General features: G+C 35.9%; 14 protein-coding genes across 14 annotated transcripts; 7 read left to right on the top strand and 7 right to left on the bottom strand.

Annotated features, from left to right (window-relative positions):
* Nucleotides 1–730: 730 nt before the first annotated feature.
* On the bottom strand, nt 731–1,579 carry WICANDRAFT_85660 (uncharacterized protein; the record flags this gene model as incomplete). Its single annotated transcript, XM_019185924.1, has 1 exon — nt 731–1,579. The coding sequence occupies one exon, from the start codon at nt 1,577–1,579 to the stop codon at nt 731–733; it is 849 nt and encodes a 282-aa protein (XP_019036716.1).
* A 405-nt stretch (nt 1,580–1,984) lies between these two features.
* Nucleotides 1,985–2,457, top strand: DAP1 (Dap1p; the record flags this gene model as incomplete). The annotated part of the gene is made up of 2 exons (XM_019185925.1): nt 1,985–2,267; nt 2,321–2,457. The coding sequence occupies 2 exons, from the start codon at nt 1,985–1,987 to the stop codon at nt 2,455–2,457; spliced, it is 420 nt and encodes a 139-aa protein (XP_019036717.1).
* Nucleotides 2,458–3,024: 567 nt separating this feature from the next.
* On the bottom strand, nt 3,025–5,448 carry SEC63 (protein-transporting protein SEC63). The gene is made up of 2 exons (XM_019180334.1): nt 3,613–5,448; nt 3,025–3,504 (listed from the first exon to the last, which is right to left on the bottom strand). Exons 1-2 carry the CDS (start codon nt 5,416–5,418, stop codon nt 3,499–3,501), a joined length of 1,812 nt encoding a protein of 603 aa, XP_019036718.1. The 5' UTR covers nt 5,419–5,448; the 3' UTR covers nt 3,025–3,498.
* Nucleotides 5,449–5,974: 526 nt separating this feature from the next.
* On the top strand, nt 5,975–7,642 carry MEX67 (Mex67p; the record flags this gene model as incomplete). The annotated part of the gene is made up of 1 exon (XM_019180547.2): nt 5,975–7,642. A coding segment is annotated over one exon (1,668 nt), but the record flags the coding sequence as incomplete, so codon positions are not given.
* Nucleotides 7,643–8,042: 400 nt separating this feature from the next.
* On the bottom strand, nt 8,043–9,725 carry TPO4 (Tpo4p; the record flags this gene model as incomplete). Its single annotated transcript, XM_019182341.1, has 1 exon — nt 8,043–9,725. The coding sequence occupies one exon, from the start codon at nt 9,723–9,725 to the stop codon at nt 8,043–8,045; it is 1,683 nt and encodes a 560-aa protein (XP_019036720.1).
* An 85-nt stretch (nt 9,726–9,810) lies between these two features.
* Nucleotides 9,811–10,483, bottom strand: WICANDRAFT_96846 (uncharacterized protein; the record flags this gene model as incomplete). The annotated part of the gene is made up of 1 exon (XM_019186543.1): nt 9,811–10,483. A coding segment is annotated over exon 1 (361 nt), but the record flags the coding sequence as incomplete, so codon positions are not given.
* Nucleotides 10,484–12,357: 1,874 nt separating this feature from the next.
* WICANDRAFT_35750 (uncharacterized protein) lies at nt 12,358–13,794 on the top strand (the record flags this gene model as incomplete). The annotated part of the gene is made up of 1 exon (XM_019182349.1): nt 12,358–13,794. The coding sequence occupies one exon, from the start codon at nt 12,358–12,360 to the stop codon at nt 13,792–13,794; it is 1,437 nt and encodes a 478-aa protein (XP_019036722.1).
* A 555-nt stretch (nt 13,795–14,349) lies between these two features.
* On the top strand, nt 14,350–15,333 carry WICANDRAFT_64865 (uncharacterized protein; the record flags this gene model as incomplete). The annotated part of the gene is made up of 1 exon (XM_019183820.1): nt 14,350–15,333. The coding sequence occupies one exon, from the start codon at nt 14,350–14,352 to the stop codon at nt 15,331–15,333; it is 984 nt and encodes a 327-aa protein (XP_019036723.1).
* A 659-nt stretch (nt 15,334–15,992) lies between these two features.
* Nucleotides 15,993–16,877, top strand: WICANDRAFT_15203 (uncharacterized protein; the record flags this gene model as incomplete). Its single annotated transcript, XM_019180636.1, has 1 exon — nt 15,993–16,877. A coding segment is annotated over one exon (885 nt), but the record flags the coding sequence as incomplete, so codon positions are not given.
* A 33-nt stretch (nt 16,878–16,910) lies between these two features.
* Nucleotides 16,911–18,431, bottom strand: EXO5 (Exo5p; the record flags this gene model as incomplete). Its single annotated transcript, XM_019182324.1, has 1 exon — nt 16,911–18,431. The coding sequence occupies one exon, from the start codon at nt 18,429–18,431 to the stop codon at nt 16,911–16,913; it is 1,521 nt and encodes a 506-aa protein (XP_019036725.1).
* Nucleotides 18,432–19,913: 1,482 nt separating this feature from the next.
* On the top strand, nt 19,914–21,926 carry SWI3 (Swi3p; the record flags this gene model as incomplete). Its single annotated transcript, XM_019182267.1, has 1 exon — nt 19,914–21,926. One exon carries the CDS (start codon nt 19,914–19,916, stop codon nt 21,924–21,926), a length of 2,013 nt encoding a protein of 670 aa, XP_019036726.1.
* A 232-nt stretch (nt 21,927–22,158) lies between these two features.
* Nucleotides 22,159–24,162, top strand: COY1 (CCAAT displacement transcription factor COY1; the record flags this gene model as incomplete). Its single annotated transcript, XM_019185926.1, has 1 exon — nt 22,159–24,162. The coding sequence occupies one exon, from the start codon at nt 22,159–22,161 to the stop codon at nt 24,160–24,162; it is 2,004 nt and encodes a 667-aa protein (XP_019036727.1).
* Nucleotides 24,163–24,291: 129 nt separating this feature from the next.
* Nucleotides 24,292–25,308, bottom strand: WICANDRAFT_96849 (60S ribosomal uL22 domain-containing protein). The gene has a single exon (XM_019186544.1). It carries the CDS (start codon nt 25,055–25,057, stop codon nt 24,362–24,364), a length of 696 nt encoding a protein of 231 aa, XP_019036728.1. The 5' UTR covers nt 25,058–25,308; the 3' UTR covers nt 24,292–24,361.
* Nucleotides 25,309–27,219, bottom strand: WICANDRAFT_107028 (uncharacterized protein; the record flags this gene model as incomplete). The annotated part of the gene is made up of 1 exon (XM_019180490.1): nt 25,309–27,219. One exon carries the CDS (start codon nt 27,217–27,219, stop codon nt 25,309–25,311), a length of 1,911 nt encoding a protein of 636 aa, XP_019036729.1.
* Between the last annotated feature and the right edge of the window lie 312 nt (nt 27,220–27,531).

Here is a 27,531-nt window from a genome sequence, read left to right on the forward strand (position 1 = left end):
TTATTTATTTTTTTTTTTTAGTTTGATGTATTTGATGAACTTGGATGAGGAATGCAATTACGCACGAACCGCTTGGATTGTAGGCTTCTCGCTATGTTGGAATTCAGGCTTCCTTATAATATCCTTCTCAACCAACTGAGAAAACCCATTCTCCACCACGGAACAGTGTGGGACTCGCCTCTTGTTGAGGAATACCCACTAAAACTCAATTTCCAGCTGGTTCAATATAAATTAGCATTTATGTTGCTCAACTCGCTACAGCTGGTGGTTCAGTCATGTCACCTTACTAGCTGAATCAACTTATGATATTTTATATTAAAAAGTACAAAGTACTATTAGGACCACTTCATCAAGCTGAAAATATCTTATATTAGGATTAATATCTTGGTGATTTCGACCCCAAATTTATTTACAATTGTTCCAAACTATATAACAATGGGGGCCTGCAGCTTTTTCAGTTCATTCTTAATACCTGTTTTTATTCTGTTTTATAATCAGCTTATAACTGATCATTTATAACGTCGTCATCATGGGTATGACCATGAGCAGCTAATTATATTGTTTGTGATATTAAATGTATAATTAATAAATCTGCTGATCCTATTAATTATAATTAATTAATAATGCAGTTATAATTGAATAAAATGTATATTTTAATTTGAAAGCTGCCAAGTTAGTTATAATATAATAAACTGCAATATGTATAACGAATATAATGCAGCTTTATTCATCATTTACAAGCCTTTGCTTCTTCCCTAGTTTGACAATAGGCTGGATACTCATCAGAGCAACCAAAAGGACCCTCATTGAAGACCTTAAATTTGGTTTTAAAACGCCGGAAAGTATCACCATAATTTTCAATTCTATCACTAATACACTTATGGAAAATCTTTTCACCTTCCCCAGATCTGTATATAAACCCAACCACATGATTTGTGTCACACTTTTGGGGCCAATATGATCTATAACTGCTTAGCTTGCAAGAGCACGGTACTTTCATCAAACAAAAATTGTAAGAATCCGTAGTTTTGAAGCAGGCTTTATCAAAAAGAGTCTTTTTAATGGCATATCGAATTTTTTCACACAACTTTTCGTCACTTTCTGAAGCAGCAAATGTCAGCATGCCGTGTAAACTAATATACTTTTGTGAAGTTAACTCGTATTGATCCCCAAGAAGCTCCTCTGAATCATCTTTTCTCAAACTATCAAAGGAATAATGCATCATGTCTTTATCAAAATATTCATAACGCGTATTAGAGAGAAAAAACACAGGGTTTGAAGAATACCAATGCAATTTTTCCTGAAAGAATTTTACCTTCAAAGGTGAAGAAGGCTGAAGTTCACCTTGGGAGATGATTTTGAATGTCTTTGCCAAATTCAAAGTTTTTGTTGAAAGGATATAACATTCACCTTTTTTAGCTTTATGCTTCCATACACGAAGACCAGAGAAGAACTTGGGCAACAACTCTGGAGTTTCTGATTTCACAGCTTCCTTCTTGTCTTTTCTGTAAAGAGACTTTAGTGCTTCCTTGAGTAACACAATAGGTGAGTCTCTCAGGTGAACATTGTGCAAATGCATTATCGAAAGGTCTTAATTAAGGGGCTTCTCCATTGCATATAGGCTTCCCCGAAGTTGCAAAATAATTGAACAAAGCTGGACTTTCACATTTTGCTCAAAAGTTTTCTTTTGTTTCCACAATGTTGTTGCGTTTTATAGTTTTGTTAATATGGCTCATGAGAAGATTACGAGAGCATCTGCCAAAGATGCAGTGACAATGTTTCTTGCACGGCCACATTTTTTTTCTTATGGAGTCACGTGAAGATTTTTAATTTTGTGTTCATCGTACGGTGTAGAGAACTCTTCAGTTATCTAAACGAAGCATTGACAATTGTAAAACAACTGACTTGCCTTATAATTTATCCATTATCGACTTCCAGTCCAATCAGAATTAGTTGAATTTCCCATATAATATTGTTGTTTACGATGTCGTTTATTAAGGATTTCTTATTCCCATCAGTGAAGACTTCAGACCCAACAGCTGACGATTCCAATACAAGTGCCAAAGACCCAGTTGTGGAGGGAGAATTCACTCCAAGAAAGTTATCAGTATTCAATGGTCATGATGATGAAAAGATATTCATAGCTGTTAAAGGAAATGTCTTTGATGTTACTGCTGGTAGACAATTTTACGGTCCAAGTGGTCCTTATTCAAACTTTGCTGGTCATGATGCATCAAGAGGTTTAGCCTTGAACTCATTTGAAATGGGTAAGTATAGAATATATTGTGGTTATGTTGAGCTACTTACTAACAATCCATAGAAAATGTCAGAACATTTGACCAACCAATAGACAATTTAGAAGGTTTGACTCCACAAGATAAAGAAGCCCTTGATAACTGGGAAGAACATTTCAGAAAAAAGTACCCAATTGTTGGTAAACTTGTACCAGAAAAATAATATGACGCATATCAAGGGGGGAATGTATCACTTTCTAGATCTTTGGCTAGATTTTGAACCATGCTCCACTTGGATTGTTTGATGCTAATTTATGACTATTTATGAAAAGCAAAATGAGCGTAGAGGGTCCACCAATTGATTTTTTTACAACAATGCGAATGAAAATCATCAAATTGTAGCGCTATCAGGTAGTAATACTCATCATACGAGCTATCAGATCTTCTTTTGTAAGTGACTTTGGATGGAAAAAGTTGGTGAAGTAGTGTCCGTGTTCAAAAATTCCAAATTTCTTTGCTGGAAAAGCTCTTGAGCCCGAAAGCCAATACAAGATGAAACTCATTTCATCAAAAGTCAGTTGAACAAAACCCTGCTTTAACTGAAAATGGTTGCTATAGAACTAGATGATCTTACAGTGAACAATATCGGAGTCTTGAAGAAGATCAATGAAGTTGTTCTACCGACAAGATACCCAGAAGACTTTTACAAAAAAGCATTGGAATCTAATGACTTTGTTAAGCTAGGTGAGTAACCTCCATATTACCCAATCCCACATGTACTAATATTCAATAGCATATTATAGTGAAATACCAGTCGGTGCAGTTAAAGCGAAATTGATTGTTCCTCAACACCACTCAGTGCCAACTTCCGTGTACATTGAATCAATAGCTGTATTGGAACCATATAGACATTTTGGAATTGGTAAGAAACTCCTCGAACATATTGTTGAACAGGCAAAAAAATCATTCATACATGAAGTTACTGCTCATGTCTGGGTTGAACAAACTGAAGTTTTGGAATGGTACAAAAAATTAGGTTTTGAAGAGAAGGAAAAAATTGAAAACTATTACAAAGAGCAAAAATTGGATAACCCAACAGCTATTCTTATTCATAGAAAGTTTTAATTCGAAATAATAGATACCGATGATCAGCTACGTAGAATCTATGAAAGTTATTTTTTATTGAGTTTCTAATGTACATATAAAGCAAAGAGCACCAGCTCTAAAACGAAACTAATCACAGCGATAACCTGGAAATGCAAAATCAATTCTCACCTTCATCTTCTGTATCTGTGTTGATATCAGTGAAATCCTCTTCCTCATCCTCCAAATCACTTTCATCTTCATCATCATCATCACTATCATCAATCTTGTTAACTTTTTCACCCTTCAATTGAGCCAAAGCACCAGCGATTGAATCTTCATCAGGATCTGGAATATCATAATTAACTTCCTCCACTTTTGGTGGATCTTGAACGTGCATTACCACTGGGAAATCCACATCTTGTGTAAAGTAATCTGTTGATTTTAGAATAACTCTGAATTCATATTTCCCAGTTTCAGTTGGAGTTGGTTGAGGGATTGGGATTTTAAAAGTACCAACTTGGATCTTTGAACCATCTTTGAATTGATCTTCTGTTAATTCCAAATTAGATAGATCCAGGTTCTTGAAGAATGATGGAGCATCTGTAATCTTTGAATCTTTTTGCAAGACAACAAAAGCAACGTAACCACCTCTTCTCTCTAATGGGAAAAATGGAGCATATGATTTTGGTAGTTCTGGTTGAGAAAGAACCATTTTGAAAGGGTCTCTCAAAGTTTCTAAACTTTCTTCTTCTTCTAATTTGGTGTCATTAACACGAACAGTACCATGATGCTTTGGTGATTTGACAACAACTTTGATAGAAATATGAACAGTGGAATCTGGAGTAACAACACTTTCACCTGGAACTTTGTATTCAGCTTTAACTAATTTCAAATATGGGATTTTTGTAGCAACATCCAAAGCTTCTTTCAATTTAGCATCATCCTTAATACCCAAAACTTCTTTGATTTCATCATTCTTCAATGTTAATAATTTACCTAATCTAATAATCTTTGATTTTTCCACAGAAGCACGATCAACATGAGGCAATTGTAACAATTCATTCTTTGATGATTCTGGAACAGCTTGAATAAAATGCTTCAAAGTATTGACAGACATATCTGAGACTTCAGTGTTTCTGAAATGACTTGCAATTTCAACCAACCCAGTAATTAAAACAGGAATATGAGAAACTGCCTTTAATTGATCATCTGAAATCTTTCTGTTGAAATGATCTTCGAATAACTGTTTGATTTCATCCTTTGATTTCTTTGGGAAATCGATCTTGAATTCTTCAGCTTCGCTTAACCAATCAGTAATAGTGGAAACTCTAACAACATTTGTAGGTTTGTGATTCAATAATTTTTCAACAAATAAGTTTGCAGTTTCAGTATGAATACCTTTCTTTGTATAAGTTTTAGTTTTTGACCACCAATTGCTAACAATATATGGTAAAACACCACCGATTAAGACAATATATAGAACCAACAACAATGGAGAAGATTTACCTTCAATCAAGAATTTTGGTAAGGCAATACCATAGGAAGCCTGTTGAGGACCATCAGGATGTCCGTATTTTTCAAAGTTTTCTCTTGTAACTTCATCAGTTAAAGCTTTGTAAGCTTTTGTGATTAAAACGAATCTTTCTTCTAATTCTTTCTTTTCTTCATCAGATGCACCTCTAACTTTATCTGGATGGAATTTGATAGAGATTTTTTTATAGTGACTCTTGACTTCTTTTTCTGATGCGCCAAAATCAATGCCTAGCAACTCATAAGGATCAAATGCGACAGTTTCTTTTTTGACTTCAGTATTTTTGATATGGTAAATGATAAATGCAACAGCTATCCAACCCAACGCCAGGAATAAGTTTCTCTTTGTGAAAATTTTGGATCTCTTTCTTCTGCTTCTGAATCTCTTGATCTTTGGGTCTATTTTACCATCATATTTGATCTCACCAGCAGCTTCTTGTTTAGCTTTGCCATTGAATAATTTATAACCTTCTAATATTGTGAATGGAACAAGACCAGCAGCTAGCACCGAAAGGGCAAACACTGGCCATGTCTCTGCATTTTCGTCATAAGAGTAACGGGAATCCATTATTTGCCTTTAAATTTAGTGAACTCTCTCTATCAAAATTTCAAAAATCAACGTAGACAAAAACAGGATTCTTCTTGGGCAATGGAATGTCAAATCAAATATAAATTGAGCAAGCTAGTTTACCAGTTTTAACTAATCAAGCAGTCCAAGTAGCACCTCTTTCTGTCAATGATGGTTCAATTCCAACTTCAAATGAAAGTAATTGGGCCTTCACTTTGAAACTTGCAACTGATTCCAAATTAAACACGTCGAATTAAGAAAAAAAACCAAAATCGGTTCGCGGCACAACTGACACGCATTTTTTTGACAGAGCCAATTTTTTCCTTCAGAAAAATTAAAAAAAAACAGTGAACATTTCGAGATTTTAAGACGAAAACATCACCAAAAAACAGGATCAGATACTATTGAAAAGATGAGTTTTAGAGGACGTGGTGGAAGAGGAGGCTATGTCAGAAGTAGTGGCTCCGCATTTCAAAGTGACGGAATGATGGTTGAAGGTAATGGGCAAAGCTTTGCACCAAGAATAAATGGCCCTGGTGAACAGCTGAATCAATTGGCCAATCAAGCTGTGCAACAAAACTCTGTACCCGTCGAGATTAGGGGCTGGCAAGGTGGATCTCGTGATGATCTCGTTTCATTTATTTCTAGAAAGACTAGGATCCCATTGATGAATGCTGTTGTGGAAGGTGATGCCATCAAAGGCTTCGTGAAGGATAACAGAACCGCTGAGGAGTTGAAGAAATGGAGTGGTGTTAGATTTGCCGGTAATGCTTTGAAGATTGAATTACCAGGAGCTGCTCAATCTGGAAATGCGTTGGATTTCTTGAAAAGTTTCCTTTATAGACGTTACAACGCCCAAGCTAAACTATTGGATTTAACAAACATTGCAAGTGATCAAGATCTTCAAAGAAATGGTGCATTCAGCTCAATCTCGGTGCAATCCAAGATGTTTCCTGCATTAATGAAACTAGCATCTTTGGAGAAGTTTGATGTGGAAAGTGTCAATTTATCCGAAAATAACCTGGAGGATCTATCAGGTGTAACAACATTGGCTCAAACGTTTCCAACATTGAAAAATTTAGCATTAACAAACAACAAGATATCAAAACTGAGATCATTCGAAATCTGGAAAAACAAATTCAGACACCTTAGAGAATTAATTGTTGCTAATAATCCGGTGACAACAGATCCACAATATAAAGATGAAATTTCCAAAATCTTTCCAAGATTAGCAATATTAGATGGTGTTGTAATTCGTGATGAAAACAAATTATCATCCATATATCAATTTCCAGTCTTGAAAAAACAATTCTTTTTCGAAGATCAAGAGATTCAAACACTTTCCACACAATTTATTTCAAATTTCCTATCATTTTGGGATTCCGATAGATCTCAATTATTATCATTATACTCACCTCAATCACAATTTTCATTATCAGTCGACTCAAGTGTCCCAAATGATTCGCCAGCTGCTCAAGTCTCATTTGGTTTTTACATTCCAATTTCACGTAACTTGTCTCGTGTTTCAAGTGAACGTACTCGTCAACAAAGGTTAGGGACCGGTGCTGAACAAATTTCCAAAATCTTCAACAACATTCCAAAAACTAAACATACATTACAAGAAACACCAGAACGTTATTCAATGGAATCATGGAGGTTCCCACAAGTGAATGGGTTCATAATTACATTGCATGGTGAATTTGAAGAAGTTGGTCAACCAATACAAGATGCAAACAATATCAATAACCCCAGAGGCTCAAGACGTGGTGCAATTGGTGGTCCATCAAATAAATTGACAAAGAAAAGTTTTGATAGAGAGTTTGTTGTTGTTCCAGGTAATGGATCCATGATTATCGCTTCTGATTTACTAAGCATAAGACCATTTGCCAACCATAATGCATTTGTTGAAGATAGCATACCACAATCACAAGTTCCACCAAGCACTGCACCAGCTTCAGCTACACCACAACCACAGCAACCTGGTTCTACTGGTTCTTCAGTCCCACCTTCAAGTCAAGGTGCTCCTGCCGGTCCTGAAGCACAATTGGCCAATTTACAACCACAACAACAAGAATTCATAAGTCGGTTGAACCAAGAGACAAAATTGAACTTACAATTCAGTATATTATTGGCTGAACAAAGCTCTTGGAATTATGACTTGGCTATCCAAGGGTTTAAAGCATCTCATGCACAAGGACAAATTCCTAATGAAGCATTCATGTGATCAAAAATATCAAATGTATATAGTTGAGTTACAATAGGATCAAAATGTGTGGAGATTTTTGTAAAATAGAATGATGTAGTTTTTTAGACATGACCCCGAATATGTTGGAGAAGATCAGTACTTTATGATTGAAGGGCGTATGCTGAAAGGCTTATCTCATTGTTCCGTACTTGTAGGGAAATGTGTTTAGGCAGGTACATTCCCAGCGTCCAAGATCCCATGAGATCTCTACTATATCATTTGGTTCAATAATTATTGAAGGGTATCTATTAAATATTAATATGTTAAAACTAAACCTATGTTGAAACTAAAAAAAACCTAACCAAGTTCAATATAATGCAAAAATGAATGTTCATATGTAACCTTTTTTTTTGTTTTTTGAAACCAAAGTTCCAATAATCTATACTCTATTATGTGCCTTTTCATTAACATTTTCACTTTCACTTGAACTATTTTGAACAGTACCATCACCTTCTTTTCTTAAGAATTCTTCATCAGCATCATTTTGTAAGTTTTCCAATTTTTGTGATTGTTCCTTCTCTCTTCTAATCATTGCAGCATAACCATAATAAGATTTATTTCTTAAAGCTGGACCCCATTTTTCAAAAATCCAAGGAACAGGAACCATAGCTAATGCAATGAAGGCGAATAATGAAGAAGCCCAATCAATATGTAATTTTTGATACATTTGCACAGTGAATAATGGGAAAACAGAAGCCATGATATATCTGAACAAATTGTTGGCAGCTAATGCAGATGCTAAAGATAATGGTGGATAAGACATTGAGAAATATAAAACGACTGAAAAGAAAATTAAAATTAAACCAAAACCGAAAAGCGCACCTGAAATGATTGGACAAATCCAATGAACAGATTCTCTTGAAGACCAACCTAACCAGAATAATGATGGTGGGAGGGCAATTGCACCAACTTTACAAATGATTAATCTTGTTTCTGGAGCTTCCAAGATTAATCTATTTTGATCATCTCTTGGACCACGAGTACCATCTTCATTCTTTTTGAAAAATTTATAACGATCAATAACGATGTAGAAGATAGTACCACAGACTAAACCAACACCAACACCAAGGAAGGCCAAACCTGAAACACCTAATGACATCTTGTAAGTACCTCTGAAAATGATTGGATAAGCTTCAAAGAAACCGAAAAGGACAGCAAAAACAAATGCAATATAGATTGAGAAAACCATGACAATTGGTTCCACAACAAGCATCTTCATTGGTGTCATCAAAGTGATAAACATAATGAACTTCAAGAATTCTAACCCACTAATTTGTGGTTTTTGTAATTTTAATCCACGCTTCTTAGCTCTTTTCTTTAATAACACTGGTTTATAAGTTTCTGGAGATAATAGAACAGGTAATAGAATACCACCTGCAAACATTAAATTAACCCACATTGTCCATTTCCAACCTTCTTTTTCAGCAACAAAACCACCAATAACAGGACCTAAAACAGGACCCATGAATGGAGCAAGACAGAACCCAGCCATTGCAAGACCCATCATTTCAAAATCCCACATATCAGCAATAGTACCACCAGCAACAGCCATTGCTGGAGATGCAAAGAAACCTGCAAAGAATCTTAAAACTAAAATATCACGGATATGTGAAGATAAACCAACACCCATAGTGAAAAGCATAGAGACTGGTAAAGAAACAACATAGACGATTCTTCTACCGAATAATTCAGAAAATGGAGCAGCTAAGGCAGGACCAAAAGCAAGACCTAATAAATAAAATGTAAGACCGGAAATTGCCAATTCTTGAGAAACTTTCATCTTCATCATAATATCTGGAACACCACAAACATATAAAGAGGAACCAAATGAAACTTCTAGACAAATCATAGCAGTTGACATTGTGATTGCCCATTTTTTCCATGTTGGCCAATTTTTTGGATTTTCTTTATCATCTGGACCATCCCAATCCAATGTGGCTGGGTCAATTTCTTCTTCATCTTCTCCTTGATTACTTTGAATAGCTTTTAATGATTTCTCATCCTTTTGTAGCAAAGATTGACGAGTGACTGAACGTCTCGATAATGTTCTTTGTAAAGCCATTTGATATTCTTCAGATTGAGTTCTTGTAAAATCACGTTGTTCAGAAGTTGGTGGACCATAAGGTGATGTTTGATCATTAAAAGAACGATGAGAACGAGCGACTGATTGTTGTGATAGAGTTTTAGTCAATTGGATAGGCTCTGGGGCTTCATCTGAAGTGCTGACTCTTGGTGAATATGCAACTTCTTCACCATCCAAATCATCAACAGTGGCTTCACCTGTTGTTGTGGTATCTTGAAGAGCAGGAGCAGCATTTTGTTTTATAGTTGATACACTTGAGGCATCATCAGCACCAGCTTGACTTTCAGCATCACTTGAGAGTGGATTTTCCAGAGCACTTTCATAGTCTGTTGTTGTTGTTGTAGTCAGATTGGACGACGAAGCAATCGAATGAGATGATGGGAAGTTGTTGTTTTGGTTCAATTGTGATGATTGAGCGTTTCTCAACGCCTCTTCTTCCTCTTTGGAGGGACCTAGCAAACCCATTGTGAATATTGTTGTAACGTCAGCGGTAATCTGGAGTGGTTCGTGTAGAAAGGATAGTAGAAATGCTACTTTCAACGTCTTTATAAATTTGTTGATCGAGGACAGAAGAGCCTCGGTAGAAATAACAAAAAGAAAAAAAATTTATCCAAAATAAACACCGGCGTTACTCGGCAAAACCAGGCTTAGAGCTTGAAAGAGTCTGAGAATTCGATTTTGTATGAATAAGCATGTTGATGTTGGGATATTAGGAGTGATTATGGCTCTAAGAAATTATAAATTGAATTTAAAGCCAATTGGCCATTAGGAAAGCCAGATCTCATCCCATCGGTTTTTTGAGGAACCTCGTTTGAGATGTTCCGTAGTGGAACATCGGAGGGACACCTTCATTTGAAGTTTTAACCAGCAAAGGACAATTGATCTATTAGCGCTTAATTCTTTGCCTATGATATTTCCTGACCTCCATATATTCAGCTTAGATGAATGTCTGGATGCTATAACGTTTTTGGGCTGATTTATCAGAGAAAATGAATTGGTTGGAGCTTGACAGCCCGAAGCCCTAGAAAATGACAACATTCCATGTAGCTGCTAATATTGAGTAGCTTATAATAAAGTGGTCAGTTTTCTCATTTGAGTTCATGTAATGAATATATATAGATGCTGCTGAGCTAGTAAGTTCAAGCTTTGATCAAGATTTCCTCGAGTTATAACTACTAGATACTGTACCTGATATCTTGGTGTACTGTTCAAGCTGTCAACGGCTTTTCGCGCACTCAATCGGGGCGTGCCCTAGATAATTTCCTCAGTAACAGTCCAACAAATATTTAATTAGCTTCAAAACCTTGAAGAGAACAATATCAAAAGTTCTATACGATAATGTGAAGATTAGTTGAAAGCTGAAAGATCCAACATTCAGGGCTCAAAGTATTAGCTTATAAGTGCAGATTTTAATAAGCAATAATATTCATACCTGAAGATCTCAAAGATGGTTGAAGTTCTAATTCATTCTAGTGCAGTAATATAATTTGATGCTTATATTGCATTTTCGTTTCATTTCAATTAACCAGCCAACCAGCTGGTTAAGTGTCAAGTGATTACAAAGCGCTAGCTCTAATTGATTCACTGCAGCAGTTTTGAGTGGAATTTTTCAAGTTACAGTCGATCATATGCTAAAGCCATATCCATGTTTAAACGTTGTCGTTATTTTGCTCAAGAGTTATCAATAAAGAAGATTTCATACCATCATAAAAAAGTTTTTCAAGTGCATTTCATGTTGCTTTGTTTTTTCCAAATGAGTGTCAAACCACAATCTCTCAAAACACGTTATTAGCTGGAAGCTTCAAAGCCAACCAATTGACAGTATTAAAGCTACCGAGTGGACAGAGAAGCTTTATGACAAGGTATAGTCAAGTACACTGTGATAATTTACCGCTGCCATATAATAAGGCTGGTAATATGATTGGTAATGTGAAAGTTTTTAGCGGTCCAATGTTAACCTCTTAAAAAGATGGTAAATACTACGGAATGCCCCTTCTCATTCTATTTCTTTCGATTCTTGAAGGTAGAAGAATGGATTTAGTTTTGTTTCGTCTTTTTTAAAACGTTCAGTCGACACTGAATGGTGTTTCCCTGAAGTCTGGTGAAATATTGGGAAAGATCGATATAGACTAGCATGTATCAAAACATTTCCTTTGCGCGATTCAAATGACAATCAGATAGAAAAGATTGCCTTTTAAAGGTTCTCAGCGCTAGCACAAATGAAATCAAAGTAATTATGGATGGAGATGGTGCCGTAACATTAGTTGAAGGGTTAATGCTTCCCTTATAGACCCTTCAGATCTTAGCACTTTCTTGGTGACTAGGCTTCCAGACAATGAACAATTAGGAAAACAATGAGGAATTCAAAATAGTCAAGCCCAAAGTGAATTCAATCAAACCTACAAAGAAGCAGACACTAATTAATCTCCTCTTAACACATTGGTCCTCTTTTGATAATTCTCGTATTTTGTAGGGTTTTTTTTCCTGATCAGCACCACAATAAGCAAGTTGAAAAAAAAACAGTAGACACATCTCGTTACTCATCTTTTCACAACAACAACAGTCTCAAGTCGATTCATCAAGAGCCTGTTCCACATGATCAGTTAATAAAATGTCCATAAGGCTCGGTACTGTGATATACACAGCTGTGAAGCCCATTTTCAAGATCTATTTCATCATTCTTTGTGGGTTCTTCTTGGGGAAGAGAAACATCCTTACGGTGGAAACTGCGAGAAATGTATCAGATATTGTTGTATCTCTAATTTTACCATGCTTAGTGTTTAATAAGATTGTTACCAACATAGAGAACTCAGATATCAAACAGATAGGTATTGTTGTGCTGGTGAGCATAGTCCTTTTTGGATTAGGTGGGTTAGGTTCATTGATTATCTATTACACAACAAAAAGTCCCAGATATTGGAAAGGTGGTTGCGTTATGGTGGGATTATGTCCAAATATTTCAGATCTACCAATTGCATACATATCTACACTGGCTTCTGGATTGGTTTTCAGTGAAAAGGAAGGTGATATGGGGATTGCCTATATATGTATATTTACTGCTGTTCAGGTGTTTATGCAATTCAATCTAGGGAGTTTCAAACTAATAGGTTGGGATTTTGACCAGCAAAGAAAGCATGAAGACCTAGAACAGTCACCAAAATCCCCAGAGAACCCGTTGGAAGATGAAGAGGATACATCAAGTTCAAGATCGTCATATGATCCAAACCAAAATCAAGTTATCCCATTGGAAGATTTAGAAAGAACAAATACAACAGCAACAAATGCAACTTCAAACTTGTCATTAAGAAGAGCAAGATCTCAATCAATGCATGACGTTATCAATGAATATTCACAAGCCTCAAGAATAATATCTGGTAAATCTCAACCAGCACCAGGTGAATTCACAGATTTGAAGACAATACCCACATCAACAGCATCATCAAAGAAACAGAAACCCAAAATTGTTCAATTTTGTCTATTCTTTTTAGATAATTTCAAAAGACCATTATCAATTGCATTAGTCGTTGCCATTATAATCTCCATGATTCCTTGGGTTAAAGCATTATTCGTCACAACTGATCAAGCTTCATTACCAAATGCTCCAGATCAACAACCGCCACTATCATTCATTATGGATTTCACTGGTTATTTAGCAAATGCCTGTGTCCCACTAGGGTTATTGATCCTTGGATCTACATTATCAAGATTAAGTATAGGTGCTATGCCACCAGGATTTTGGCAAACTCCATTAGCTTTGAGTATCCTAAGATTAGTGATTTTACCAATCATTGGAGTATTGATTAATACAAGATTGCACACGATTGGATGGTATGATGATGACAAGATCTTACAGTTTGTTAGTACGATTGTTTTTGGGTTGCCCAACGCAACTAGTTTGATTTATTTGACTGCATTTTATACACCATTGGAAGGTGATCATAAACAAATGGATTATTTGGCATTGACTTATATCATTGAGTATCCATTATTGGCTATCAGTTTACCATTCGTAACGACATATACTATTAAAGTGTCTTTAGGTTATTGAATGTGTTAACCAACTTGAAAATTATTTGTAGCAGCCCTATCATATTTATATTAAAACTTGATACCAAATGATCACAGCACTCTGTAAAACATAGTTATCCTGTTGAAAAGAATATATCGAAAACGCAGTTACCAAAAAAATGCGGTAGTTTCAAAAAAGTTCCAAAAAGGACTAATTTGAATAGACATTACTGGGTATGAGGTCGTGTTCGACAATAAAATTGCTCTGGCGTTCTTTTCCCCTCCATTCATCAAACAAATTACAATAATGATGCAGTGAATAGAACGCGTTCGTATCAAAGAAAAGGAAAAAAAGTTGTAAAGAGTAGAAGAAAACTTTTCATTCAAAATTTTTTTTTATAGCTGAACAAAAAAAATTAAAAAAAAAAATTACTTAAAGCACGTGATATACACGTGATTCCATTATTTGCGGCTCGTAACGATTTTAGCCAAAAACACAACAAAAAATCAAAAGTGTTCAGTTTTAACCAAAACCCCAAAGTTTTTGATATTTTACTACTATTCAATCAACCAATAACTTTTCAAATAACCAATCATGGGTATCCTTATAACGTCAATCCTTTCACATACCAACGTCAAGCCCAAAAGAGTCAGAATCTCAGAAGATGACCGTCAAAATCTTCCTCCAGTTATCGGGTTTGGGTTTGATAATGATAGAAGAACCAATTATGGTACAAGTTTGAGCAGAAGTGGATTAGTTCGTCGTAATGCTATAAGCAGAAGATGGAGAAGTCGTGCAATGCATCACAACCCTTCACCGGCTGATGGGGGTACACCTGTTGATGAAATTGGGGTTGGGAGAGTGATACCTATGGAATCTCCAGAAATCAATAATACAAGACGATCAAACAGACCTACAATAGATGCACCTCCACCGCCTACAATGGTTGCACCACCGTCTGCAATATATAGAAATGGTACTGGGAGAGATAGCGGAAGCATCGATGGGGGAGAACTTGAAGGCTTGTCATTAGCAGAGCTAGAGAGAAGAGCTGATGAACTGAGAAGAACATTATCGGATAGACATCATATAAATATAGATTTTGGTGACCTGTCAAGATCAGAAAATGAACCAAGAGACTATACCATTGAAGAGGAAGGTGAAGAAGAGGAGGATACAAGAGGTGAAGTTCCTTTAAATGAGAGAAATATGGATCAAAGAGCACAAAGTTTGATGTATGAAATAAGGAGACGTATGAGGACAAGTCGAAGAAGATCTATTGGAAGACCTTTCGGTGATGCTGGTAATCAGAGAAGGTCCAATATTGATGAATATGATGCATTGATACAAGATAATGAACCTAATCAGAATTGGAGACGTCGTGCTTTTAGAATTTATAGAAATAACATTGGGGATAGAAGTTCTGATAATGAAGGTGATAATGGTGTTAATCATGAAAGAAGAAGAAGAGAACAAAATAGACATGCTTTTGTCACGTCTTTGGGTGACGAAGATGAAGATGCAGATAATAATGATAATAATGAAGAGGAGGCACCTTTGGCATTTGGGATATTTTGAGGGTTTTATAAGGAAGTATTTATTAATCATATGAATGGAACATACATTGGGAAATAGGAACTAATTGAATTAACCAAAAGTAGAGGTTTTAATTATAATGAACTTCATTATATAACCGATTCAAATTTAGCCAATCATGGCCTACCGGTATGACCGCCATAAGTCCTTTTAACTCCTTGAAATCACGCAGAATTGGCGTAAAAAGAGGCTGAAAAGTGGGTTTAAGAACGGGTAGAATCAAACACAAACAAATGGCCTCAAAAAATATTCCAATTACTCAAAATCATCAACTTTTCCTTCCAAAAATCTCAACCATTCAATTCCTTTTCGCTTTTCCTGCCGTTATCAGTTCCATCAGCGAGCTCGCGTTTTCGGTGAAAAAAAAACACCTTCGAGAAAGCTGAAAAACTCCAGATTTTGCACAAGCCATTCAGATTTTGTATATCTTCCACCTCGAATCCATCACTTTTTACCTTCATCTTGGACTATAGGTTGAACTTGAAAAACAGCACAGCATAACTTCTCCATAACCAAAACCAGTTCAGAAAGATATTCCCTTAATAATGCCCACAGAATCAAACACCTTCAAAGAGAACCCCATCCATCATCAACTACACCACATCTCAAACACACCTCCTCAAGAACCAATATTTAGCCCAGAAGAAATAGATTATGAATCCCTACCTGAAGGTACCACTCTAACTTCACAATGTATCGCTGGTGCCTTTGCAGGTATTTTGGAGCACACAGTGATGTACCCCGTGGATGCAATCAAGACACGGATGCAAGCACTACAATCATCAACATCAACTGCCTCTTCAAAACTAGAAGGTGTTGTTTCATCATTATATAGAATATCTTCCACAGAAGGCTGGCTATCGTTATGGCGTGGTACTTCCTCAGTGATATTGGGTGCTGGTCCTGCCCATGCCGTATATTTTGGTACTTATGAATATGTCAAGAAACAATTAATCCATGAGGAGGATAATTCTCATCAACCTATGCGTGTGGCAGTGGCCGGTTCTGCTGCTACTATTGTTAGTGAAGCTTTAATGAACCCCTTTGATGTGATTAAGCAAAGAATGCAATTACAAAAAATTGGAACATCTTCATTTTTAGATACAGTGGGGAGAATTTATCAAAAAGAAGGGTTTAAAGCCTTTTATTATAGTTATCCAACTACTATAACGATGACTATACCATTCACTGCTTTGAACTTTGTTGTTTATGAAAGTTCTGCCAAGGTATTGAATCCTTCAGGTCATCATGATCCTTTAAAGCATTGTATCGCAGGTGGATTAGCTGGTGGTGTTGCAGCCGCATTAACTACACCATTGGATTGCATCAAGACTTTGTTACAGACAAAAGGTGAAAGCTCAGATCTACGAATTAGAAATACAAATACATTATATGGTGCATCTAAGATAATATATCAAATGGATGGGATAAGTGGATTTTGGAAAGGTACAAAACCTAGAATCATATCAAATGTTCCATCAACTGCTATCTGTTGGACAGCTTATGAAATGGCCAAATACTACCTCACAAAGACAACATCAAAGCCATCATCATCACCATTAGTATAGCATACTGTTATGTCCTCTATCATAGTTTTGTTGTTCCATTTCCTTTGTCCATAAACAATGATCTTTAAAATCACAATATTTACAAATTGAATTGATGTTTTTGAAAGTTCCTTCAATGGGTTGAGGATCTCTATACCCTTTCCAAAATTCTAAACCTTTAGCAGCAACTGTGGCCATTACATTCTCGTCATATTGAAAATAAACGTCATGTAAATTTTTGCCTTGAAAAAAGTATTCAACTCTTAATTCTTCATGTCTTAATAATAATGCAGTATTGTGAAACATTTTAGATAATCTAGAAATAAAATATCTTGTAGTTGGTGCTCTTGACCATGGTTTCAAAAATGGTGAAATCTTTTCCAACATTTCTGGGTCTGTAATACTTGATTTCAAGTATGAAAGATCATAATTTGAAAAATGTTTATGGTTATCAAACCCTTCAATACCAACATCAACACCATCTCTTATTCTTTCAAAATCTTTCCAGAAAACATCATGTGTATAAATCAAACCCAGTGCAAACTCTGGAGTTATTGGTTCATTAATATCAATTTTCTTTCTTTTACAATACTCTTCAAGCCATTGAGCACCAAATCTACCACCCAACACTTCAAGAAATTTCCTATAAATCATAACTTGACTCTTTGCACCTTGTAACACACTTGCTTGACTAGGCAGAGTAGGCTGGCTTCTAGTCTTGACATCACTAACCAACAGGAAATAAGAGCTAGGATGTTTGGAAATGACTTCACTCCCCAGATCCACGATATCTTTCAGATCATTCATTTGTTTGAAAGCATGCTCTATTGGTCTTTCTCTATCGCTTGACTTCAAAACCAAATGATCAATAACACCAGTAACGATCATACTATCCTCATCCAAAACTTCACCATCGTCAATAACACCAAACTCGTCAATGAACCCATGCACATAAATCTCTCTCGCCCTCCCAGTTTGTAATAGAGTGACTAGTCTTAAAATAGCATCGACAACACTTTGACAATACACATCAACTTCTTTCAATTCCACCTGTGGGATATGTTCCAACACATCACTCATATCTATCTCCGGATGAGTTTCTAATTCAAGTTTTAAATGTTCTTTACGTCCCTTTCTCATTGCATCAGTCTCTTCACGAGGTGTTCTTGAATAAATTTCGAAAAAATCTCTTAATTCACACCATTGTTGCGTGAGGATCCTCGTTACGCTTAATCTGGGGAATTCACTGATTGGTGTATGACCAGGCACAACTTCAGCTTCGGGTAGTTTGTATATTTGGAATGGTGTTGGTGAGTTCTTGGGTCTATGGTATGTTAAAAGACCATGTTGTAATGGGATGTATTGTGCAACTGCCTTGACCCTATCTGGGAGTGGTCCACCTTCTGGAGATAATGATAAATGGGGCGGTAAGAGGTTTTGAACAAATGGTGAATTTGTTATAAGTTCAGTTTCTGATGTGGTTAGTGTGGAATCTGGGATTGTTGTTTCTGGCGTTGATGAAACTTTGGCCATTGTCTTGGGATCTTTTGGGATTTTGATAACTAGTTTTTCCAGGTTAATTGTGTTGATTAATCTCTTTATGGGTTTCATATATTGTCTTGACATTTGGTTCTTGGGGCTTTTAATTGTGAATGGAATCATTATGAAGGGTATTGAAAGTTTTTTTTTCAGTGGGTATGATTGATATTACAAATGTGATACATCAAGTTTTTAAGATGATGGCATAAGGAAACAAAAACACAAGAAGAATAAATAATTGAATGGATGATTAGTGGATGTAGATGTATGCATAAGAATGAATTTGAATGGCTCTTGAATCTATGATGTATGATCTATTTGAGATGTGAACTATTGCGATGAGATGAGATGAGATGGTGTATAATAGATTCAACAGCAACATGAAGTGGTGGCACACAGACAAACAAACAACAGCTTTCGATACCAAATCTTCCTCTATCAACCAACTTGACACAAAGCAGCCGTTGGATTCAATCGGATAAAACGCTGCTTAACCAAGAATTCTGCACTTTGATAAAATCTCACGAAATGTTTATGTCTCTCGATGATCAATTTTAATGCTGATAACACCGAGGAATTTGGCAGCAAAACAGCAATAAACACGCATTAAACGGCTTATAATAATGATTAAACATATTACAACACCATATAAATGACATTACATTCCCTAATAGACTAGTATTCAAATATTCTCACTCCAATGCACTGGCGAATACACATTAGCTTCCCAATTGGGAAGTCCACCTCCCTTTGCTGTGTCTCGAACCACTTTGTTTTTTCCTTTGAAAATTCAAAATTTCGAAATTTTAAGGACCGTAAACAAAAGTTATCGAAAAGGCGAGTTTCAAAGCCAAATTCTGGAAATACCGTGAATTAGTGTGTGGATATTTAGATTCTAACAGCTTGACTCTCACATTGCAACACATTCCACCAGGCAAACAACATCAACTGTCCCCAGCTGCTACTGCGAGGCCATTGCACACACACACACGTTTCAAACCGTATAGTCAACAACAACACGACAATTTGGTGTCTATCTGGCTTAAAATCAAAACAAAGCTGTGAAATTTGCATTGTCTACCATAAACACACATACTTTGAGAAGACAAACATTCTATACAAACGTTAATTGATTGAATTAGTTGAAACAATTGCTGGTCCATTGTTGTTTTTTTTTTTCACAGGAGCTTGCGTGTATTATATATCAAAACCATCAATATGAGTGAAGAACCATCAAAACAAGAGGAACAAATACAGGAAGAACAACAACAACCCATAGAATCCGGGGATGTTGCAGTACCTGATGCTAATGAAGAATCTAAACAAGATGAAACAGAGAACAAGGATGAAGAGAACTCACAAGATCAATCGAAAAGTGAATTGTCTAAGCAAGAAACATCTTCATCATCATCAGCTATATCTGAAATGAAGGAGGAAGATGCTGATCAACCACCAATTTCTGAAGACCCAAAAGTTATGAATGAACCTCCATCCTCCGAAGAACCAAAAGAAACAGATGCTGAAGACCATGAAAGAATTGCATTTGATACTGATAAACCAGAAGAGCAAGAGGGAAAACCTACGAGTCCACCCCAAAATAAAGACGATGAATCTAAAACTGATGAAGCACCTGCACCAACTGTGGATGAAACAGCTCAAGAAAAATCTGAAGAAGAAAAGCCGGAATCTAAAGAAGATGAGGAAAAGGATGAAGAACCAAAACCAGATTCAAAAGCCGATCAAGATGGTGATATTTCTATACCTGATGCAAATAATAGTGAATACGAAGGTGAAAGTGATCAAGGAGAGGAAGATGAAGAACCAAGTGACGCAGAAGAAGATGACGCAGAAGAAGAAGATGGTGTACGAAAATCCAAGTCTCGTTCAAGAACTGCTGAACCACCAAAGATCAAAGATGAAAATGATGCACAAAATGATGATGCCAAAGATCAAACAGATGTTAAAGAATCTTCAGATGCCACTGCAGTTGGTGGTTCCAAGAATGAACCTTATATTCCTCAAACTCATACCATTGTCATTCCATCTTATGCATCTTGGTTTGATTTCAAAAGTATTCATCCAATAGAGAAGGAATCATTACCAGAATTTTTCACAAATCAAAACCCTTCCAAAACTCCACAAATTTATGTCAAATACAGAAACTTCCTGATCAATGCCTATAGATTGAATCCAAATGATTATTTAACAGTGACGGCTGCTAGAAGAAACTTGGTTGGTGATGTTGGAACCATTTTAAGATTGCATAGATTTTTATCAAGATGGGGATTAATCAACTATCAAGTTGATGCTGTCGAAAAACCAAAACCTGTTGAACCACCATTCACTGGAGACTATAATGTGACATATGATGCCCCACGAGGCCTTTTCCCATTTGAATCTTTCAAACCTCCTTTAGAACCTTACAAGCTGGAGAAATTGAAAGAATTGACAAGGGGTAAAAGAGAATTGAATGGTGATGGGAATGGAGTTGAAGCTAAAAAAGAGGAGCAAACAGGAGAAGGAGAAATCAAAGATGAACCAATAGTCAATGGTGGTGATGTTAAAAGACCAAAGATTACAAAGAGCATAAATGATGGTTGGACCAAAGAAGATTTAAAGAAGTTGTTAGAAGGATTAACTAAATTCAAAGGTGATTGGGAATCTATAGCTACACATGTTGGAACACATACAGTGGAGCAATGTATTATCAGATTTTTGAAACTACCAATTGAAGATAAATTTGTTGGAGATTCTGCTCAAAATTTGGGGCCTTTGAAATATGCACCATATTTACCATTTTCACAAGCTGATAATCCAGTTTTATCCACTTTGGCATTTTTAGTATCATTGGTTGATCCAGATGTTGTTAAAGCTGCCACCTCTAATGCTATAAAGATTATTGATGAAAAAGATCTTGAGCAAACGCTAGAGAAAGAGGAAAAGGGTGAATCTTCTGAAGTAGCCGGTAATGGTGTTGAAGAAAGTGCAAGAATTTCATTCACTACAGTTGGTGCAAGAAGCCATATTTTCAAAACTAATGAAGAGATTGAAATGAATAAATTAACCAACGTTATTGTGAACACTCAATTAAGTAAGTTGGAATTGAAAATGGCTAAATTGGAGTCAGTGGAGAAAGAACTAGATCTTGAAAAAAGAATATTACAAAAACAACAAGAGGAATTATTCTTGGATAGATTATCATTCAGTAAGACTTCATCATTAGTCATTTCAAAATTGAATAATGCCGTTGAAAAAGCATCATCAGATCCACAAGAATTGTCGAGATTGGTACTTGAAGCTAAAGAATTATTGGCCAAGCCTGCAAGATCAGAACTGGCTTCATTTGATTTGTCTAAAAGAGATACTAAATCGGTTCAACCTGATCAAACTACAGATGAAGCTGAGAATGCCGCAACTACTGTTGCAGATGATGATCTCAAGCCTATCAGTATTGAGACCCCACAAACATATAGATATTGGTCTGGTTAAGCTGAATGTCAAAACCCACCCCTATAATAATTCTTCTGTCCTTTGTATAATTATAGTATGATTTATCATAGAATTTGTAGGCATTCGGTAGCGTACCACATAGATTTTAGTTTTCGCGAATTTCTAAAAATTGTACCTTTTTCTACGGATCTCCAAAAAACTTGAAACGACAAAGAAAAACACACGTCAAACAAAAGAATCATTGAAATACACCATTGGAATCATTATCAACATGACTGAAGTTGAATCCAGAGAGCCATCAACGTTTGAGAAAGCCCTACATTCATGGTCTGAGGTGAATTTGCCCTCTTTACAAGCAGAATTGGATGATCCTGCTACAAAGATTCAAACATTTCAAGAATCAACATTGACTTCACGTCGTGCATTGGCTCAACGTACTAAAGAGTTCAAAAAGCATGATGAAGAGACTAAATTGAAAGAAATCAAATCTTTGCTAAAATTATATCAGACAGAGATTGATTCTTTGACTGAAAGGGCTAAGTGTGCGGAAGGAGCTTTTTTCAATGTTTATAGAGCTATAAGTGAATTACCAGACCCCAAACCACTATTGGAAGTGTCTTTGGATAGTGTCATGACTGCTGGGGAAGTTGATGAATTGAAAGTTGAGAATAAAAGATTACAGGATGAATTGTTGAAATATGCTGATTATGAACAACTGAAGAGTAGACTGTTACGGATGGAGCAAAAGAGCGCTGAACAATTGGCAAATAGATTGAAATTAAAAGAAGGGGAAATGAGAGGTGAATTTGAAGAAAAGGAGAAAAACTGGGAGGAGAAAGAAGGAAACTTTCTGAAACAAGTTGATGAGTTAAAGAAACAAGTTATAGAGTTCAAGACTCAAACTGAAGTGGATGGATTAAGATTACAAAATCAATCAGATGCTTTTAGTGAAAATAAAGGTGAAGACTTGGAATTACTAAAGAGAGAAAACGAAAGTATTGAATTAAGAAACTTGCAGCTTGAAAAGAGAAATCAAGACCTTAGTAAAGAATTGAAAGTTGTCAAAAGTGGCTTAGCTAAAGAAGAAGCTCAATTGAAAAATGAATCAAAATTGGGTGAATTAGAAAGTGAAAATGCTACTTTAGTTGCCAAGTTAGATCATAAGAAACGTCTAACTGAAACAAATACAAAGCAACAAACTACAAAGATCAATGTTTTGAAAAGAGATATTGCAACATTACAAGGTGAATTGAAGAATTTGAGAAGCAAGATGATACAATATAAAGACTATGATGATTTAAAACAAGAATTGAACACATTACGTGCAATTTCATTTGGTCATGGTGACGATGATGATAACGAAGATAATGATGATGATGAAACTGATGAACAAGATCCAGTGAAAACAAGCTCCACACAATTGGATGAAATTTTGGTATCAAGAAACAAGAAACTAACTGCAGAAATTGCAGAGTTCAGATCTCAACACGAAGAGTTAATCAATGAAATCACACAATTAAAGAAGAGTTTGACCGATTCCAACTCTGAAGTTACAAGGTTAGTTCAATTGAGTAATAAGTTGGAATCTGATTTGACACACTTTCAACCTCCAAAACTGGATACAATGAGTATGATTTCTGGTGTCACAAGAGGTACAAATACGACTAGAGCTCCAGTGGGTAACAGAAGTGGGCGTATATCCCCAGCATCTTCAATTGCAGGTGGATCAATAAGAGAAGAACCAATAGCAGAATCAGAATCCTCAGTTTTACCAATCATTACATCCCAGAGAGATAGATTCCGTAATCGAAACATTGAGTTGGAAAGTCAAATCAAAAAGCAAAACAACATTATAAGTGATTTGAAATCTCAATTGAATAAATTAAAACAACAAAATACAGAATTATTCGAAAGAACAAGATATTTGGCTTCATATAAAGGATCTGTTCGTCGTTCAAGTCGTGATCAAGATAATGATCCAGAAAAACAATTGGAAGAAAGCTATGAAGAATCATTACATCCATTAGCGAAATTCCGTCAAAGAGAAATGGAGAGAGTCACATCAAGATTAAGTACATTGGAAAGAATATTTTTGAGTTTTGCAAAGGCTATATTGGAAAATAAAACAAGTAGAATGCTATTTTTGGGATATTGTGTTGGTTTACATTGTCTAGTGATGGCTATGAGTGTGTACGTGATGAGTTTACATGGTGCTTTGACACCTGAGGTTGGTATAATTGATAAGAGTGCAGGTTCTAGCAACCCTGGTATATGATAGCTTGATGTTGTTACTTTTTATAATATAATAGATCATTATTCTTCATATTGTTCATTTCTTTATTGTAATTTGCAAATATCTTTTCACTTTCAATTCTAATCATGTTCCTCTTTTGATAAAAAAAAACTACACCTCAAACTTTCTTCATGAAACCAAAATTAGTATATGTTACATTTCCCTATATAACCATAACATCTTAAGCAGTGATACGTTTTTGAGCAGCTAATCTACCTTTTTGTCTTGAGTTTAATTTAACAACACGGTCTTCAGAAGCTTTTTCAACAGTTTCTTCTTTTTCAGTTAAAACTAATTCAATGTGGGATGGGGTAGATTGGTAAGCATTGATTCTACCATGAGCTCTGTAAGTACGACGACGTTGTTTTGGAGCATGGTTAACTTGGATATGAGAAACATATAATTTTGATAAATCTAAACCTTTGGCATCGGCGTTGGCAGCAGCATTTGTTAATAAATCTTGAACAAATTTAACTGATTTGACTGGCCATCTAGCTTTGGTGACACCAAATTCTTTACCTTGAGCAGTTCTACCGATTGATGAGTTGTAACGACGGAATGGGATAGCTCTTTCATGTTTAGAGACTTGACCCAAGTATTTTTGAGCTTTTTCCAAGTTTAAACCATTGATGGCTTGAGCAGTTTCTCTAGTGTTCTTGAAAGAAACACGTAAGTATGAACCACGAGCTGAAGCTGATTTAGCTGGGTTGGTTGAAGTAGCACCGTAACGAGTCATTGTTGATGTATACTTTTGATGATGGTTGAAGGTTTCAAGTAATCTTTGTTCGTAGTATAAGTAAATTTGATGTTTGTAGATTTCAGGATTTCGAGTGTTTGGGAATTGTGAAAAATTTGTTGATGCGGGACACACGTCCATAGTGAAGAGTGACTCCGGGGGCGCTTTGTGCGAGCCGGAAATGCGGTCACCTGCCAGTGTGGCCCGATTCCAAAAAAGCTGAAAAGTGCGAAAAATGTTTTGTGTCATAGGAATATCAAATGGTGTTGGGATGTATGATGTGTGTCGCGAATGAATCTGATAGAGCCCTAAAGAGAGTCACATGACTGAGAGACAGAAAGAAAACTAATCTACGATAAAGCGTATTCGAATTTCGACACATGAGAAATGGATCATTTTAAAGTTCCCGATAATTTGGACTCAATATACATCTCCCAATTAGACAATAGCGATGTGTTATACTCTGAATCCCTAGAAGTTAATTCAGAAAAGCCATAACCAATGAAGTAAACTTCACCATTGTGCACACGAACACTAGAAAATCTGAGAGAGAACTTGTCAACACCAGCTTTCTGGAAGAGCTCAGCTTGTTTTCTTCCCTTCTTGAGATGTTCAGTGGTTGTCACAACTCCTTCCAAAAGATCCATAACTATATAACCACCTGAGAAGAAGTCTTCATTATCTTTAATTGTCAACTTGATATTTCCAGTCTTGTAAATAGTTGGTGCATTTATCTTTGGTGACCCCCGTGCTTGTGAAATATTGAATTCTCTAATTCTTTGATAAGCGTTCAATTCATTTTCTTTGTAATCTTCAATACCTTTCGCAACATTGTACTTCCTGAGATCCCAAGGTTCTTCAGTGAAGATTTTTCTAACCGGATCGTAAATCTTAAGGACCAATCTATGATCCTTCGATTTGATATTAAACTCCTCTTGAAGATTTTGCGAAAATAACTCTTCAAGTTGCTTCAATGTTAGTGCCAAAACTTGACAATTGCATTCAAAACCAACTTGTAATTCTTCATACTGGCCCCAGTATGTGACTTCTTCAAAAAAATAGCTCTTATCCATGTGGTAAACCTTCGCAGCATTTTGAAGTGTTTCTGCAACTTCTTTACCACTTTTATAAAAAGTTGATTTACACCTCTCCATTACTTCTTGGATTTCATTGAACTCACCAGTCTTCAGTTTTTTCAAAGTCGAATAAACTTTAGCACAAAGCATCATAGTTGCAGTAAAGTTCCCAGATTTGTTATCAAACACACGGACAGTCATAGGTGCAATCGAGTCTGGGTTATTTATATCCAACTTCATATCTTGATACTTGACAAAATTGAACCCAATCTCTGCAAAGCTATTTCCATCAAGTAGATAACCAACTTCAGATTTAGCAGCGAGCATGTTACAAAAGCATATATTAGCAAAATGACGAGATAATCCAAGCTTACCCAAGCATTCAAAAACTTTGCCAGCATTGTAAGGCACAACTTCGAAAGGAATCAATGGGCGCTCTTGGTTATCATGAAGCTTTTGAATTAATGTAAAGTCTGGCTCCAGACTCATTGATCTTAAGTGTCCAGTGGTCTCAATATCTGTTTTGAGTCGTGTGTAGCGGTCAAGGATGATCCCGCGGCCGAATAAAAGTTTCATAATCCTAGTTATAGGTTCCAAATGAGTATCCTCCACTGTTGCCAAACCTAAAGGTCCAAATCGGCCTCCCATTCTGTGAAAGGTTTTAAAATCGTACGTATATCCTATTGTATGTATGTCACTCTCGCTCATTAGTATTCTAGCACATTTGTGCGATCTGTATGCATCATGACTGGAGTGTTCGAGACTTGATAGGAGATTCTGATATAATTCATCGAAAACTTGCTTCAGTTCATCATGGTCACTGTTTAAAATATATTCCATTTCATATTCTATGTTGTCTTTCATAATTAATTTAGTGGCACGAGTTTTTGTCCGATCGACAAGACTCTCTTTCGTTTCAACATCACATAAATTACCTGTATCAGTGAACACTAGAAGGGGAAAGATGAAGAAGAACTTGACAATCATTTTGATCCGCTTTATAGCTGATTCACAGTCTTCATAAGGTCTTTCCATCTTTAGATAAAATTTGGTCCAGATAATTGATTTCCAACACTTTTTAATTGAATCATGTGAATCACCATCAATACCAAAGTCCCGAAGGTATTCCCTGTAATCAATATCATAGAGTTTCCGATCATCATTGTAAAATTTTTCAGTGATTCTTTCTCTTCTCTCTATTTCTTCTTCAGCTTCACGAGATACCATTTTAATGCTAGCAGTTATTGATGCTGGAAAAGCATATTGAAGTGGAATTGAAAGAAATCATGCAGACAAAGAAACAACAGCCCAAGTTTTTATATTAGTTACACGGGAATTTTGGCAGCCTGCACGAAAAGCGTAGATTTTTCTCATATTTAAGTTGCTAATTCATCAAACTTGAAAGAGGCAAACCGGGAAAATGCTTTGGAAATAGATAGTTCTTTAAATGGTCTGCTCCAATCAAATCTTTCTTTGCTTTTTTGAGTTTGATTCTTGGATTAAATAAACTAGCAAAAATCACCAGTTTTACCCGGTGTT

Source organism: Wickerhamomyces anomalus (assembly GCF_001661255.1).
Source record: "Wickerhamomyces anomalus NRRL Y-366-8 unplaced genomic scaffold WICANscaffold_6, whole genome shotgun sequence".
NCBI classification, from domain to species: Eukaryota; Fungi; Ascomycota; class Saccharomycetes; order Phaffomycetales; family Wickerhamomycetaceae; genus Hansenula; species Hansenula anomala.